This window comes from Elephas maximus, chromosome 18 (genome assembly GCF_024166365.1).
Source record: "Elephas maximus indicus isolate mEleMax1 chromosome 18, mEleMax1 primary haplotype, whole genome shotgun sequence".
NCBI classification, from domain to species: domain Eukaryota; kingdom Metazoa; phylum Chordata; class Mammalia; order Proboscidea; family Elephantidae; genus Elephas; species Elephas maximus.
The window spans coordinates 9,745,633-9,760,249 of record NC_064836.1 but is presented as its reverse complement, the minus strand read 5'-3'; the positions used below and the strand labels follow the sequence as shown (position 1 = coordinate 9,760,249).

Below are 14,617 nucleotides of genomic sequence, written 5' to 3'. Positions count from 1 at the left end.
CCTCCCTCAGTGCACCGAGCCCACACACTCCCTAGGTCAAGCACAGCTGTTGGACGATGACCACGACTGGCAGCTTTACTGGCTGAGGCTGACCTTAGGGGTGGGGTGGAACAGCAGGGTGGCATGACCACTCAGTACCCCAAGTCTGCCACCCTGTGGTTTTGAAAACTGGCCTTTGGCCATGATCCCAGAGTTGGTCTTCGGAGCCAGGCCACAGCCCCATGTGGGTGAGGAGGGGGCTCTTGTCTTGGGCTTTGTCCCCTCCACATCCTAGCCCTGAGCTGTGAGGATGTCCATGAGGCCTCCTGGAAAACAGGCCTCCGGCTGTGTGAGCTGTCAGCAGGGGCTGGGGAGAGGAGGCAAGGGGGCACACAGGCAGGAGAGTGTGCTGGAGAACTGTTAGGTGCAGGTGCAGGGGTCTGGGAGCTCTGCTGGGGAGGGAAAGGCTCCCCTCCAAGGAGAGGCCAGAGGTAACAGGTAGCAGCCCAGGAGGATGGAAGATCACTGAGCTGGGAGGAACCCTCCCCAGCAGCTGTCAGCAGGCAGCTTCCAACCAGGCCAAACTGCTGAGGAGAAGCTCCTTTCCCCAGCTCCCCATGGAGCCCCACCCTCCCTACACCTGTGCCCAGCCTGTGGCCCATATCCCAGGTACCTCACCTAGGACACCATGTCCCAGCAAGCAGGCAGAGCTGTCAGCAGCTGAGGCCGCACCCCTGAGGTGTTTCTCCTCTCTCCTGGCCAGCGCCACCCTCCCCCACCCGGCTCCGTCCTACCCACCCACCCACCACTGAGGTGGGCACGAGCCCTGCTTAGTCTTCCAGAGAGGGTGTCATGTCAGGGAGCCCAATTCCAGCTCAGGCCCATGGCCCCTGGTAAGGCCTGGCCTCAGTTTCCTCTGCCTCCAGCCCTGCCCACTCTTCCGTGGTACCATGGCACCTGCCCCTTGAGGGGACCCTATGGTTGGTCCAGTCCCAGCCTTGGGTCTTGGAGCCCGGGCCCCAAGGAAGCTCGGCTGTGGCTGTGCCCTCCACACCCCTCCTTGACCCTCAAGGAGACCCCCAGCCTGGGACCCAGGGAAGAAGAGAGGAGGCTCTGATATGTGGCCTGGGGAGGGCTCAGGCCAAGTCAGGGGCCTGGCCTCTACACCACCCCTCTCCTCCCAAGGGTCTAGCCAGGTAAGGAGGAAGAATCCTGAATCCTGCCTGGGATCCAGAAGGGAAGGGATGAGAGAGCAGGTGCTGCTTGGGGAGGGGAGAAGGCAGAGCAGGTGGGGAGCAGCAGAAGAGGGAAGATGGGTCCAGTCTGGGCCCACTGGCCCTCCACTCCCCACCCAGCCCCTCCCTCATGCACATGCCATCCAAGACACTCTGACCTTGGGGGCCCTGCCCTGCCACCCTGCCAGCCTCCACTCTGAAGCCCCTCTCAGTGACACCCAGGGCCCAGCCTGACTTTCAGAAGACCCCAGGTTGAGAGTCTGGCTAGGCAGAGAACCACAGAGGGCAGTTCAGGGAGGCGGCTAGGAGCCCCAGGCCAGGCACAGGGCTCCTGGGTCTGGCACTCAGTTCTCTACAGAAAGACCTAGGGGAAGAGGCAGAGGGAGTGGGAGAACCTGCTGGTGCCCACTGCCCTGGCCCTGTCTTCCATCCCTTCACCAGATTCCATAAACAGCCCTTTCTACTTTCCCAACCTGCCACCTCAGAGGTCAAAATTCTCCAGCCCCGCTGCAAAGCCTGTGGCGCCACCTGGTGGTCAACTCTGGGATGGTAGTCCAGCTGGCAGGGACTTAGAGGAGGGGGCCAAGTCAGGCCTGCTCCCTTCCCCAGCTCTACCCATCGTCTCCACCCTACTGGGCTCTCCTGGGGGCTAGGCCTTCAGCTGCTGGACTCCCTGCTCTGGATGCCTTCCACCTGCTCCGGCTACAGCCCCAGTGCCTGCCGTTGTTCCTTGCTGGTGGAGGAGATCTGGGCCGTGCTGGCCTCCACCTGGGGCCCTGAAAGGAGATTTAGAAATAATAGCAGTGCCTTGATGTCCTCACAACAGCGCTGTGGGGTAAGTTCTATTATTATCTCCATTTTACAGACAAGGAACTGGGCTCCAAGATATTAAATAACTTTGCCTAAGGCCACAGGCTAGTAAATGACAATGCTGGAGATGAACCGCACTTCCAGGATACTCAGCACCTCCCCGCTGTAGGAACCCTGTGGTGGACCCGAGTAGAAAGAACACTAGACAGGGAGTTTGGTTTTAAGCCCACCTTAACTCAGTGTGGGACTTTGGGCAAGGCCCTTCCCCTCTTTGGGCCTTATCCGTCCTCTGAGAGAGTCAGACCCGACAATCTCTGTGAGTCCTCTGGGCTGGACTGGCTGCAGTACACTTCCTCTCTCCCACAGGTCACAGAAGTGCCCACGGAAAGGTGCTAAGTGAGGCCCTGAGTGTCTGATGCGTGATCTTTGAAATGTGTCCTCAATCACTATAGTCAAGTACTCAGTGACACTCTCCTTCTTGGCCCAACTGTCTTTCTTCTAGGAAGCACTCATGGCAATTCCCTTAAAACCCTCAGCCTCCCCATCTATCATGGCCATCAGAGCCCTGCTCTCACTGAGCTCCGGGCTCCAGCTACTGAGGGCTTCTTTCTGGTGATTTGAAGGGCCTTTCCCTGGCCTCTGAGTCTCTGCAGGGGCTGGTTCTCCCCCGAGAATCCCCTTCCCTCACCTCTTCGCCTGCAAACTCCCCACCCTTCCGGCCTCAGCCCGGACCAGCAAGGGCCACCAGGCACCCAGCCCCTCACATGGGATGGTTTGGCTGTGAGGCCATTCTTCAAGAACCTCAGTAAGACGGGGAACTGGCTGTCACCACTGTATTCTCAGTGTCTGGTGCTGAAACATGGCGTGCAATAGCTTCAAAAAAACTCAAGAACTTGTGTTCACGACCTGATTCGACAATCATCACCTACTTGTGTTTACTTAGTCATGCGGCGCTTGGCCTGTATTTGTTTTTACCCACTTTCCTGTCTCCTGTACCTCCTGTTCACCTAAGGATTGGAGTTATGCTGCTCCCCTGCCCCCCAACACACAGAAGTCAGGGAGGGGTCATTGCTGCTGGGGCTCCTCAAATCCTGACTTCGGCCTGGTCTGCTGGCTACCCGGAATCCACTCCCAAGTGTCCTGGGGGATGTGCCTGTCACATTGCCACAGCCCAGCCTGTGCCATACTCCGCTTCTCTGGGAGGGATTCTTGCTGGCCCCACCCCTGGGGAAATGCACACCTGTTAAGCGCTGGAGGTAGGGAGGCCCACCCCCACCATGGCAGACAGCGTCAGAAGTACAGACCAAGCAGGAGGGAACCTTAAGTGTCTTGTAGTCCAACCTACTTGTGCACAGAGAAGTAAACTGAGGCACAGCTAGGGGAGGGGCTTGCCCAAGGTCTCTCGGAGCTTAGATCCGAGGTCAGGTCTCCTGGCCCAGGGCTCTTCCCCTCCCTGTGGTCCTGGGTGCCGCAGGGTGGGTCTCCACAGAGACGGGAGTCCCTGATCTGCCTCCCAGCATGGCCCCACCTTTGGGACCCAGGCCTGCTGGTGGAGGGGGAGTGTTGAAGGACTGACTGGGAGGACTCTCCCCGGCAGGAGACAGCAGCGGAGCCCTGCCCTCTAGCCTCTGTCTTCCCAGGCCGACTTCCTGCTCCCAGAGGGATTTGGATCCCAAACAACCTGGCTGTGAAGGCTATTATTAATAGTCAAACATTGATATTCTAACATCAACTGGGCACCTGCCATGAGCTAAGCACTTCCACACAAATTCATCGTTTAATCCCGGCAACCACAGAACACAGGCCTTATCACCCTCATTTGGTGGATGAGGGGCTGGAGTGTCCCTGAGGTCTCCTGGAGGCTGGTGGCCAGGGACTCCACAAGGCACTCCAGACAGGAGTCTGATGCCTGGGCCCAGTCCAGCTGTTAGCTGAGCAGCTTCAAGGGACCCTGCTTCAGGTGGGCCAGCCTCTCCTGCAGTGTGCCGTCTGGTCCGGCAGCTCCATCCTGGCCCAGAGAGCCTGGGCCAGTCTCACCCGCGGTGGGGAGGGGGCTTTGCCCAGTATCTTTTCAAGCTCCCCTGTGGCTTCTCAGAGCTCCTGCCCCTGCTGGGTCTGCACAGTCCCAATCTCAACCAGCTCCTGCTCCAGGACCCCACATTACAGCTCTGCAACATGGCAAAGCAGGGAGTCACCTTATCTGAGCCATGTCCTGCGCAAATGCTGCTCTCTTAGCCATTTATGGTTACAACAGCCTACAGGGCACCTTCTCCGTGCCAGCCCCTATGGGAGGCATTTTATGGACTTTTATTCTCACAGCTCCTTGAAGGGAGTACGGTTTTTGTGTCCACTTTACTAATAAGGAAGTCGAGGTTTAGAGAGGTTAAGTAACTTGCCCAACATCACACAGCTGGTGAGTTTATTGAATTGAGACATCAGTCTGACTCCAAAGCCCATAATTTAATTACTACCCTGTTCATTATCAAAATGTGAGTATCTATTGTGTGCCAGGCATTATTTTAGACCTGGGGATAGAGCAATAAACAAAAATGACAGAGTTTTGTTCTCATGGAGCCTATATGCCCATGGGAAGAAACAGACACAAGGCAAACCAGTAAAATGAATGTCAGCGATAAGTGCTTTAGAGAAAGCTGTTGTTAGTTTCCATCAAGTCAATTCTAACTCACAGTGACCCCATGTATGCAGAGGACAACTGCTCCATAGGGTTTTCAAGGCTGCGACCTTTCAGAAGCAGATCACCAGGCCTTTCTTCAAGGTGCCTCTGGGTGGGTTCAAACCACCAACCTTTCAGCTAGTAGTCGAATGCTTAACTGTTTGTGCCACCAGGGACTCCAATGAAGAAGGATAAGCCAAGGAAAATGGACAGGAACTGCTGGGGTAGGGGAGGGGTGTTGCCATTTGAAATAAGGTGGCCAGAAAAGACCTCACTGAGAAGATGGCTGAGCACTGACCTGAAGGAGGTGAGTGACCCACACAGTGTCTGGAGGAAGCCTCTTACAGCTGGGACCAGCAAGAACAGTGAGGCTGGAGCAAAGGGAACCAGTAGCTGAGCTCAGAGAGGAAAGAAGGGCCTGAGACTCCCCAGAGAGTGATGCTGGGTGGAGTGACAGGACTTAACAAAAAGAAGTCAATCCTTTGGAATCCCAGAAGAGCTTAAATCAGCTGTGGGTGGAACCAGGATTCTCATTCACCCCACATCCACTGAATCACTTCATCAGCCCTGCAGTGTGGAGAGGCCTGTAAGGGAGGATGGACTAATCTTACAGCCATGCGGCAAATCCATGGTAGGACAGGGGCAAAAACTCAGACCCTTATCTCCGAGAACTAGGTTCATTCCTGTCTCTGGGCCCGTCTGTCCATCACCCACCTGTGAAGTGTCCCATCTCCAGGCAGCTCCTTGGCCAGAGCAAAAGGGGAATTGCCCAGATGACAATGTCTGTTCCTTTGCCTCATCAGGATCTGGGGGAAGAGTGGAAAGAGATACTGTTTCCTTGGCACAGGGGTATATGCTAGTTTGTACCCAGAAGCTCTGTCCTCCTCAACCAGCACCATGCCTGACTTTCACCTGGGCTGCAGGGTCTCCAACCCAGCCAGTGTCTTTTTAGGGTGGTGGGTTAGAGTCTGGATTGAGGAGAGATATCAGTGAGGTCCCTGCTGTGCTTGCTCTTGGCATCCATGGACAGGACTAGGCCCAGCTCCGCCACTAACCTAGCTATGTGGTTGGACAAGGCCCTTGCCCTCTTTGGGCCTCAGTTTCCTACACTGTAAAGTCAGAGTGATGGACTGTTTAAAGAAGGTGGGTCCTAAACAGTGGTCTGACCCTTTCAGAATGGCTTGGGGGGCACCTCCTTCCATGGATGCGGTGGAGGTAAAGCAGTACCCAGTTTGGATTGGTACCACCGGCCTCCAGTAGCACACACTTCCTTGCCCCCTGCCGAGCACCGCCTACTACAGAAGCCTGAGGCTGCGCCCTCTGCCTACTTGCTCGCTGAGCTTGGCCGGACTGTCCTGCAGCCTCTGCACCGTGGCCCCCAGTGTCTGCAGCTGGGACGTGAGCAGCCAAGCCTGCAGCCCCACGCCGACCGCTGCCAGCAGTAGGGCAGCCAGGAGTAGTCTGCCCCTGCGGACCCGGGGCTCCAGCGCGCAACCACTGGGGGGAGTGCTCCCAACTCCTGTAGGCTGTCTTCCAGCTCACCTGTGAGTGCCTCAACGCCATGCCTGCGCCACACAAGGCTAGGCCCCGGCCTGCGACCACCTGTCGGGCAGCCAAGGGCAAGGCTACACAGAGCCCTCAGCTCACCCCTCGGCGCGTCCCACAGCGCGAGAGCCCAGTGCGCCCCGGGCCCAAAGCGGCCGGGAAGGGTCATCAGGGCAACCGGCTTCTGATTGGCTGCTGAGCTGCAGCCTTGGCCAATAAGGGGAAAGAGAGCGAGCCCTGGGCTCACTCAGCGAGCAGGTGGAGCCCAGAAGGGGCCTGGGCGAGGAGGGGCGACGCTGCGTGTAGCTGAGTGTTGGTAGGGGACGGGATGTGACTCGGCGAGCCCATGTGGGCTGGGAGGGCAGGTACCCGCCAGCGAGGGCTCTCTGCGCTTCCTGTGACGAACGAAGTTGTCATTATTTTATCTCATATTTCCTTTACCCTCTCACCAAAGCAGACGGTACCCAGCAATTCTACGTTATCTTTTATAACTTTGTGCAGGTGAATGAACTTTTTTCCTATGCAGGGTCATCGCCCTTCGAAAATTATGTACAAGTAAAAGGCACTGTAATTTAGTTTAAAAGACAGACGCGGGGAACATCTCACTCACTCACCTTAAAATTAAGAACAGAAGAAATGCAACACAAATAAATCTGCAATGTTTGTCACAAATCAATGCATTCAGCAGCGCTCTTTTAATGTGATGTATTCCATATCAAAATCAATCAAGGTGAGAAGGTGAGTCAGGCAAGAAGGGGGAGGAAGCAAAAAAAAAAAAGGGAGGGGAAGGTGAAGAAAAAGAAGAGAAATTCAGCACAGATTTTTGTGCAATGGTTCATTTCTTGTTTTTGTTGTTTAATACAGCATACATACACATGTGTATAAATGTAATTTTTAAGTTTAAGGAATGATAATAAAGTAAACTCCCTGTAACCACTATCAAATTAAGAGAGAGCTCATTACAGGTTCCTTAAATGCCTCCTCTTAGCTCCGCCCCAGTCTTATCCGCTTACTTTCTCCCAGGAGCAGCCATTATCCTGACACTTTATTTTCTTTGTAGTTGTACCACGTATGCATGCGTCCTAAACAATGTGTGTTTAGTTTTGTGGAGTTTGGACCTTTATGTAAATTAATCATACTGAATTTAGCATATGTAACTTGCTTCTTTCCCTCAAATTGTTTTTGAGATATATCCATGCCGATGAGTGAAGCAGACGTCCAGTCTTTTTCAAAGCTTTATTACATTTCATTGTATTTTTTTAACCATTCTCCTATGGATAGGATATCGGGTTGTTTGCAGTTTGTGGCTATTACAATAGCCACAATGCTGCTATAACATCCTTCTACAAAGGACACCTTTACAAAAGTTTCTTGTCTAGACTATAGATCTAGGAGTAGAATTGTTGAGTCAGAGGGCATAAGCCTAATGTTCAACATTGTCAGAAAATACCAGAAGGTTCTACCAACTTACACTCCTACCAGCAGAGGGTGAGAGCTTCCATTTCTTTACAGACTCACCAACCCGTGTAACAGAGGTGAATTGTCACACAACTACGGTTTTATTTTGCACCTCGAGGATTACAAGGGGAGCCCTGGTGGTGCAGTGGTAAGGAGCTCGGCTGCTAGCCAAAAGGTTGGCAGTTTGAACCCACCAGCTGCTCCTTGGAAGCCCTAATGGGCAGTTCTACTCTGTCCTATTGGGTCACTATGAGTCAGAACTGGTTTCACAGCAACGGGCTTGGTTTTCGGTTTGCAGAGTTACAAGGAACCCTGGTGGTACATGGTAAAGACCTTAGCTGCCAGCCAGAAGGTCGGTGGTTTGAATTCACCATCTGCTCTTTGGAAATCCTGTGGGGCAGCTCTACTTTGTCTTATAGGCTTGCTATAAATTGGAATTGACTCTATGGCAATGGGCTTGGGTTTTGGTTTTAGGGTCACAGATGGGGTTACACACCTTTCATATATTTATGGGCCAATGTTTGTATTATTGAATGCTTTATCTATATCTATGGAGAGGATCATATGGTTTATATCCTTTAATATCATTGTGATGAATTATGTTAATTCCTAATATTAACCCAATGTTGCAGCTCTGGTATAAACCTATCATGGTCATGAACATTTTTCCTCCTTTTTGGATTCAGTTTGCTATTCCAGTTTTGCTAAGGGTTTTGCGTCTATTTTAATAAATTAGATTGACTTATAATTTTGCTCTTTCATCCTTGTGGTTCTGGTATCATGGTTAGGCTAACCTCATTTGATAAGTTAGGGAGTGTCCTTTTTTCTTCTGTTCTCTGGAGAAATCTGCAAAGTTTGTGAATGATCCTCAGACATCTGGAAGGACTATTCACCTGTCAGCCTGCTGAGCTATGCTTTCTTTGTGAGAAAGTGTTTAATTACCAACTGATCTTCTTTAACGATATAGGCTCTTCAGGTTCTCTATTTCTTCTGAGTCTGTTTTGATAAATTATTTTTTCTAGGAATTTACCCATTCATCAAAATTTTCAAATGTATTAATATAGAGTTTTAAGTAATATCCTTTGTCCTGGCTGAACTGGTAATTATGGCCTCTTTTTTATTCTTAACAATGCTTATTTTTGCCATTTCTGTTTTTTCCTTGAGGCTTGTCAATAGTATTAGTCATTTCAAATAAATAATTTTTAAATTTGATTATCCTCCCTATTATGTGTTTTTTTAATTTATTAATTTCTTATCTTTATTGTTTTCTTTTAATTTCTTTAAATTTGTTCTACTTCCCCCCCCATTTTTAAAAAGTTAGTTGCTATCTTAGGGTAGGCTAACTACTTTAACAAATAACCTCCAAATCTCAGTTTTGTTGTTGTCTTGTGCTGTCAAATAGATTCTGACTTGTGGCAACCCCATGCGTTACACAGTAGAATTACTCCATAAAGATCCAAAGATTTCTAGGCTGTAGTCTTCACAGAAGCAGATTCCCAGACCTTTTCTTCCTTGGAGCCTTAGAACGACTCTGTAAAGATCCAAAGATTTCTGGGCTGTAATCTTTATGGAAGCGGATCACCTAACCTCTTCTTCCTTGGTGCCACGGATTGGGTTCCAAACAACCACCTTTTGGTTACCAGCTGAGTGCAAAGTTTGTGCCACCCAGGGACCTTACTTAACACAATTAAAATTGATTTCTCATATCACAGTCCAGTGTGGAATGGCATGGAAGACCTTGTTCTCCATGAAATTATTTAAGGTCACCAACTGGCTCCCCCATATTCTGGGACAGAGTCCTACAAAGGATTCTTTGTATTCCGCTGGTCGATGAAGGCAGAGAGGCTGCATATATGTTTGCACAGGAGCTTTTAGGGGTAGATGTGGCAGTTATACACATTACTTCGGCCCCATTCCACTGAACTCAGTCATACAATCAAGGCCCAGCATGCCATGAGCACTGGGTCTCAGCCTCCGGGGAAACCCTCCTGTTCTCCCCATTTTTGACACCTCAGCAGATAGGCCTGAGGCCCTGCCCTCCCCCAATCTCCAGGACCCTGAGCTTGGAAGGCACTTATAAGAACAGCCCCACAGAGGCTGAGGTTTCCAGCCATGCCTCTCAGTGTCTGAGTGAGTCTTCTCTTCTCATGGCCCCATTTTGCCCTGCTGTAGTAGGACCAAAGGACCTTCAGAAAAGAACAAACACAGCAGAGATGGCAAGAGAAATCCCCAGGCAACTGGCCCTTGACAGGTTTCCTTGGTAAGGGCAGGGGTGAACCATAGCCGACATTGACAAAGGTCATGTGGTCCATTCCACTGCCTCTGGAGAGACAACTCTCTCTCCAATTCAGAAATGTCTGTCTAATCACTGATTCTGACACGCATCCTCAAGCCCTCCTCCTGTGATGCCAGGGGAGGCAGAGAAAGCAGAAGACTGGGTCTGAGCGCGGGCAGTGAGGAGCAGACTGTGCTCCAGATCACCGGGTGACCTGCTGGGCATCTGAGCTGACTTCCTCAGGGAGGGTGGGACTCGCTCTTTCCCAGGGCTCCCTCCCCTCCTTCTGGCCCTTCGAACTCTGGGATATGTCCTGGGAACCTGAGAGGGTCAGTGGACATGCCTTGCTCCAGTGGCCCGTGGTGTGGGGATGAGGCCTGGTGAGAGCTTCTTCACAGGAAAGGGAGACATCTGACCTGTAGCAGGGGCAGTGAGGGTGTGGAGAAGGTGCAGGAGGCCCTCAGGACTTCGTGTGAGTCAAAATCCTCATACACTTGACAATCTCTCTCCTGCCCCCTCTGACAGGAGTTCAGAGTAGAGCCTGGAGTGGGATTTTCCCCAAACTCAGGCCCTTTCTGGCCCCGGGGAGTGGTAGGCATATGAAAGTAGTTAGCAAACCTCATGTTTCCCACACATGTAGCCCCCGGAGGGGCCTCTAGCCCTGCAGCTCACAGGATTTTCACCAGACAGAGGAGTGCCAGGAACATGGCCCCAAATAAAGGAGGCCTCTTCGCCCTATAGCCCCTCCAGTCTTTCTCGGTCTTTCCGCCCTTGGTATCGGCTGCATTCAGGAGAAGAGCTGAGTCTTTCATCGAGCCAGGCCCCACTCATCTCCACAACTAGAGCCTGGTACAAAGGCTCTGAGTTGGGAATATTCCCTCCAACACACCAACTCCAAGTTAATTTGCAAGTGATTTGTCTGTATTCACCCAATGTTTTAATGAAGAAAAGAACAGAAAGAATTCCCAGACACATGCACACACACTTGCCCTTGATGCCCTAGTACTCACCCAGGTCCTCTGACCTTCCTCACTCTTCCCTCCCTGTGGTCACAGCAGGCCCAGCGGGTCCCTCTCTTTCTCCCTCTAGGGGCCCAGGCTAGGAAAGCAAGGAGTTGGCCTCTACTCTGCAAACAGGTTCTCACTGGCTCTCCTGACAAGGAGAAGAAAGGAACCCAAAGGGTGAGCATGGGGCAGACTCAGTGTAATCCCATCTAGTGACTTAGCTTGGGGTCAGGAGGCTGAATGCTGCCCCCCACCCTTCTTCTTTTTCCTCCTAGTCTGCCCAGGAGCCCCTCATGCCTATCTCCCTTGGGTCTGGGCACTACCAGTGGCCCCCAGACTCTTGGGGTTTGCTCCCCAGGCCTGCATGGGTGTCAGGAATGAAACTGTGGCTGCTGGGCCGGGCAAGGCCATCCCAGGTTGAGGCAGGGCTAGGAGCTGGATTCTGCAAGATACAAACACCAGGCTATTCCAGTTGCTTGGGAAGGGGCTGTAGCCCTCCCACCCCTGCTAAGTGGTGGTGGCAGAACAGTGTAGGTGTTAGGCCCGAAGGCTCTGCCACCAGGGTGGGTGGATTCAAGTCCAAAGCCACCACGTGCTCTGTAAGCTTGGGCAAGGTCCTTCCCTGGCCCCTCTGGCAAACATAACCACCCCCAACCACCAGCTTCTGTTCATGACTAGGTGTGTGCACAAGCTGGGGCATCTTGAAAGTGGCTTCCTAAGTGACATGGCATAGATGCCATGAAGAGATATTCTGGTGACTCAGTGCTCAAGGGCCATTTTTGCACAAAAGCCAATTCTGAATGATTAAAAATGTCTAGGAGTTACTTTTTTTTTTTTTGGCTTGTTATTCAAATGTAAGATGTTTCAAGCACCATATGGGAAAAGGCATATTCTTATTAACATGTATTTTTGCTTTGCTGAAAACGGGGCTACCAATAAGAGAATCAGCACAGACGGTTGGACACTAAATATGAGTTGGGCATATTTATACAGGAGCAACACAGAAGAAGTCTCTGACTGTCTCCTCTTGGAATTTGTTGCAAAGCTATGCTGGGAAGCTTAGGTGGGCAGCATGCAGCCTCTTAAACCAAGAGTTGTTCATCACTGATTGAATCCAACTGTTTCTTTACAGATGGGTATATGGAGTGATTGCCAGGTTACATAACAGTTCATACAGAGCCAGCCTTAGACGCCTGGTGTCCTGACCCCCAGCCCAATCACTCTAATGGGGGACAGGTCCCCTTCAGAAGGGGCTCCCTGAAGGCAGGCAATGGCTGCTGCTCCTCTGCCTCTTCCTCTCCCACCCCACCCCACCAGCTTGGCCCCTTTCTCAGGGCAGCCACCATTACCTATGACGATGACGGTGGCTGTGCTGACAGCCTGGCCCAGTGTGTTTTCAGCCACAGCCTTGTACTGGCCACTGTCCTTGAGGGACACGCTGGGGATGATCAGGGAGCACACGCCCAGCACGTTGGTGCTGTAGACCGCAGGGTTTCCTTCCAGGCTCTGATCATCTTTGAACCAGGTGACGTGAGGTCTGGGAGAGCCCCGCACGGCACAGCTCATGCAGCACTCGGAGCCCTGTGGCAGCAGGTGAACCCGCAGGCCCACCAGGAACCAGGGCTTCTGGCTTAGGTTGGGCTCCTGGTAGCTTGGAGCCTTCACCGTGAACCTACCTGTGGTGAAAGTTCAGGACAAGTAGAGGGTCAGAAAATGAGGAAGACCTAGCCGATGCACTGGGGTAGGAAGAAATAGGCAGTGCTACTTAGGTGCTGGAGCCCTGGTGGTGCAGTGGTTAAGAGTACAGCTGCTAACCAAAAGGTCGGCAGTTTGAATCCACCAGCCACTCTTTGGAAACTCTATGGGGGCAGTTCTGCTCTGTCCTATAGGGTTGCTATGAGTCGGAATTGACTCAATGGCAATGGTTTTTTTTTTTTTTTTTTACTTAGGTGCTGTCTGGGGGAAGGTGGTGGACTTCCTGCCACATGTTACCTGCAAATCTGATCTTCAAGGGCTGAGTCATTTTTTTATCCTTTTCATAAAATACTTTGGATTAATTTTTTTATCCACATAGCTCAATACACATTAGAACATACAAATTAGAATACACAGAAAATCAAAAGAAAGAAAAAATCACGCATAATCTCACTACCTACAGATCACCAACATTAACAATGAGATGTGGAAACTTCCAGACATTTTTGTAGTTTATAAAAATGTAATCACCCATCTCATTTTATTCATTATTTCGTGTTGTTGTTGTTGCTTGTTTTTTTGTTTTGTATTTAATTTCAATTTTTTTTTCCATCTCATTTTATAGTCCACTTTTTTTAGTGATTACTTTTAAGATCCACATCTATTTGACTGTAAAATGCACTTCATTTTCAAAGAAATATTAACCTCCGGTGGCCCAATGGTCAAGCACTTGGCTGCTAACCGAAAGGTTGGCAATTCAAACCCACCCAGGGTCTCAGAGAAGAATCTGGCAATCTGCTCCGGTAAAGATGACAGCCTAGAAAACCCTGTGGGGGAAGTTCTGCTTTGTCACATGGGGTTGCCATGAGTCAGAATCGACTTGATGACGCTCAACAATTTACCTTATTGCCTGCCACTGCCCTTGAGAATCCCCCTAAAGCCATCCCAGACACCCCACAGCCCTTCACACTCTCGCTGGGACCCGCCATGAGTCACGGACACAGAGGACGTCACCGTAGGTGTGTATGAGGCAGGAGGTGGGAAGAAAAACAGGCTGTGTCTAGCTGTTCATTTAGAAGTGCTCCCACCATTTCTGCCATTGTTACCCCCCGACCTCCTCCAGCCCCCGCGCCGCCCTGGGCTTCAGTGCGCAGCAGTGGGTACTGCAGCCCCCTGAGCGCTTGACCCTGGCGGCTCCGCTGGCCCTGGGGGCCTGAGGCAGGAGGAGCGCTCACCTCGACGCCGGGGGATGTACCAGGGCTGTCTGGTGTCTGAGGGTCTGCTGGCCCCCAGCTCGTTCTTGGCCACCACCCGGAAGTGGTACTCGTGGCCAGGGAGGACGTTTAGGAGGGTGAAGCGGTTGGTGTGGACAGGGTCAGCCACCTCCCACCAGGAGCCCTTTGCGGCGGAGCGCGTGAGCACCGTGTAGTGCAGCGGGCCACCCCCGGCCTCGGCCTCGTCCGGGGACGACTCCCACTCGGCGGTCACCGTCCCAGGCACGTTTTCCTGCAGATGGATGGGTCCCGGTGCCCGCGGGCACGCTGCGGAAGAGGCAGAGAGAGCCCGCGTTAGGAGGGACCCGGCGGAGAGAGCCCGCGTTAGGGGGGACCCGGCGGAGAGAGCCCGCGTTAGGGGGGACCGGGCGGAGAGAGCCCGCGTTAGGAGGGACCCGGCGGAGAGAGCCCGCGTTAGGGGGGACCCGGCAGAGCACTTGAAAACGATGACGAGCTTCTGCTGTGGCCCTCCCCCCGTTCCCCAAGTCTCCGGGGTCCCCTGGGAATGCAGCCTTAGAGGCTGCTGGTAGCTGGAGCCGGAGAGCTCCACCAGGGATACAGTCACGGCTAGGGGGTGGAAAATGTCTCCAAAAATCATAATTTTAACTCACTTTAGTTTTTAAACAAAATGACACAGGACATGGAGTGTTTTTTTTTTTTCTCTCCCT

The 14,617-nt window shown here is 52.1% G+C and overlaps 1 protein-coding gene across 1 annotated transcript in view; it reads right to left on the bottom strand.

Annotated features, from left to right (window-relative positions):
* Window positions 1–2,129: 2,129 nt before the first annotated feature.
* Window positions 2,130–14,617, bottom strand: part of IGFN1 (immunoglobulin like and fibronectin type III domain containing 1) — a 50,666-nt gene continuing 38,178 nt past the window's right edge. Inside the window, 6 exon segments of the mRNA XM_049858464.1 lie at window positions 2,130–2,198; window positions 6,027–6,130; window positions 6,241–6,300; window positions 6,346–6,450; window positions 12,330–12,656; window positions 13,911–14,216. Coding sequence (XP_049714421.1) covers window positions 2,130–2,198; window positions 6,027–6,130; window positions 6,241–6,300; window positions 6,346–6,450; window positions 12,330–12,656; window positions 13,911–14,216 — 971 coding nt within the window.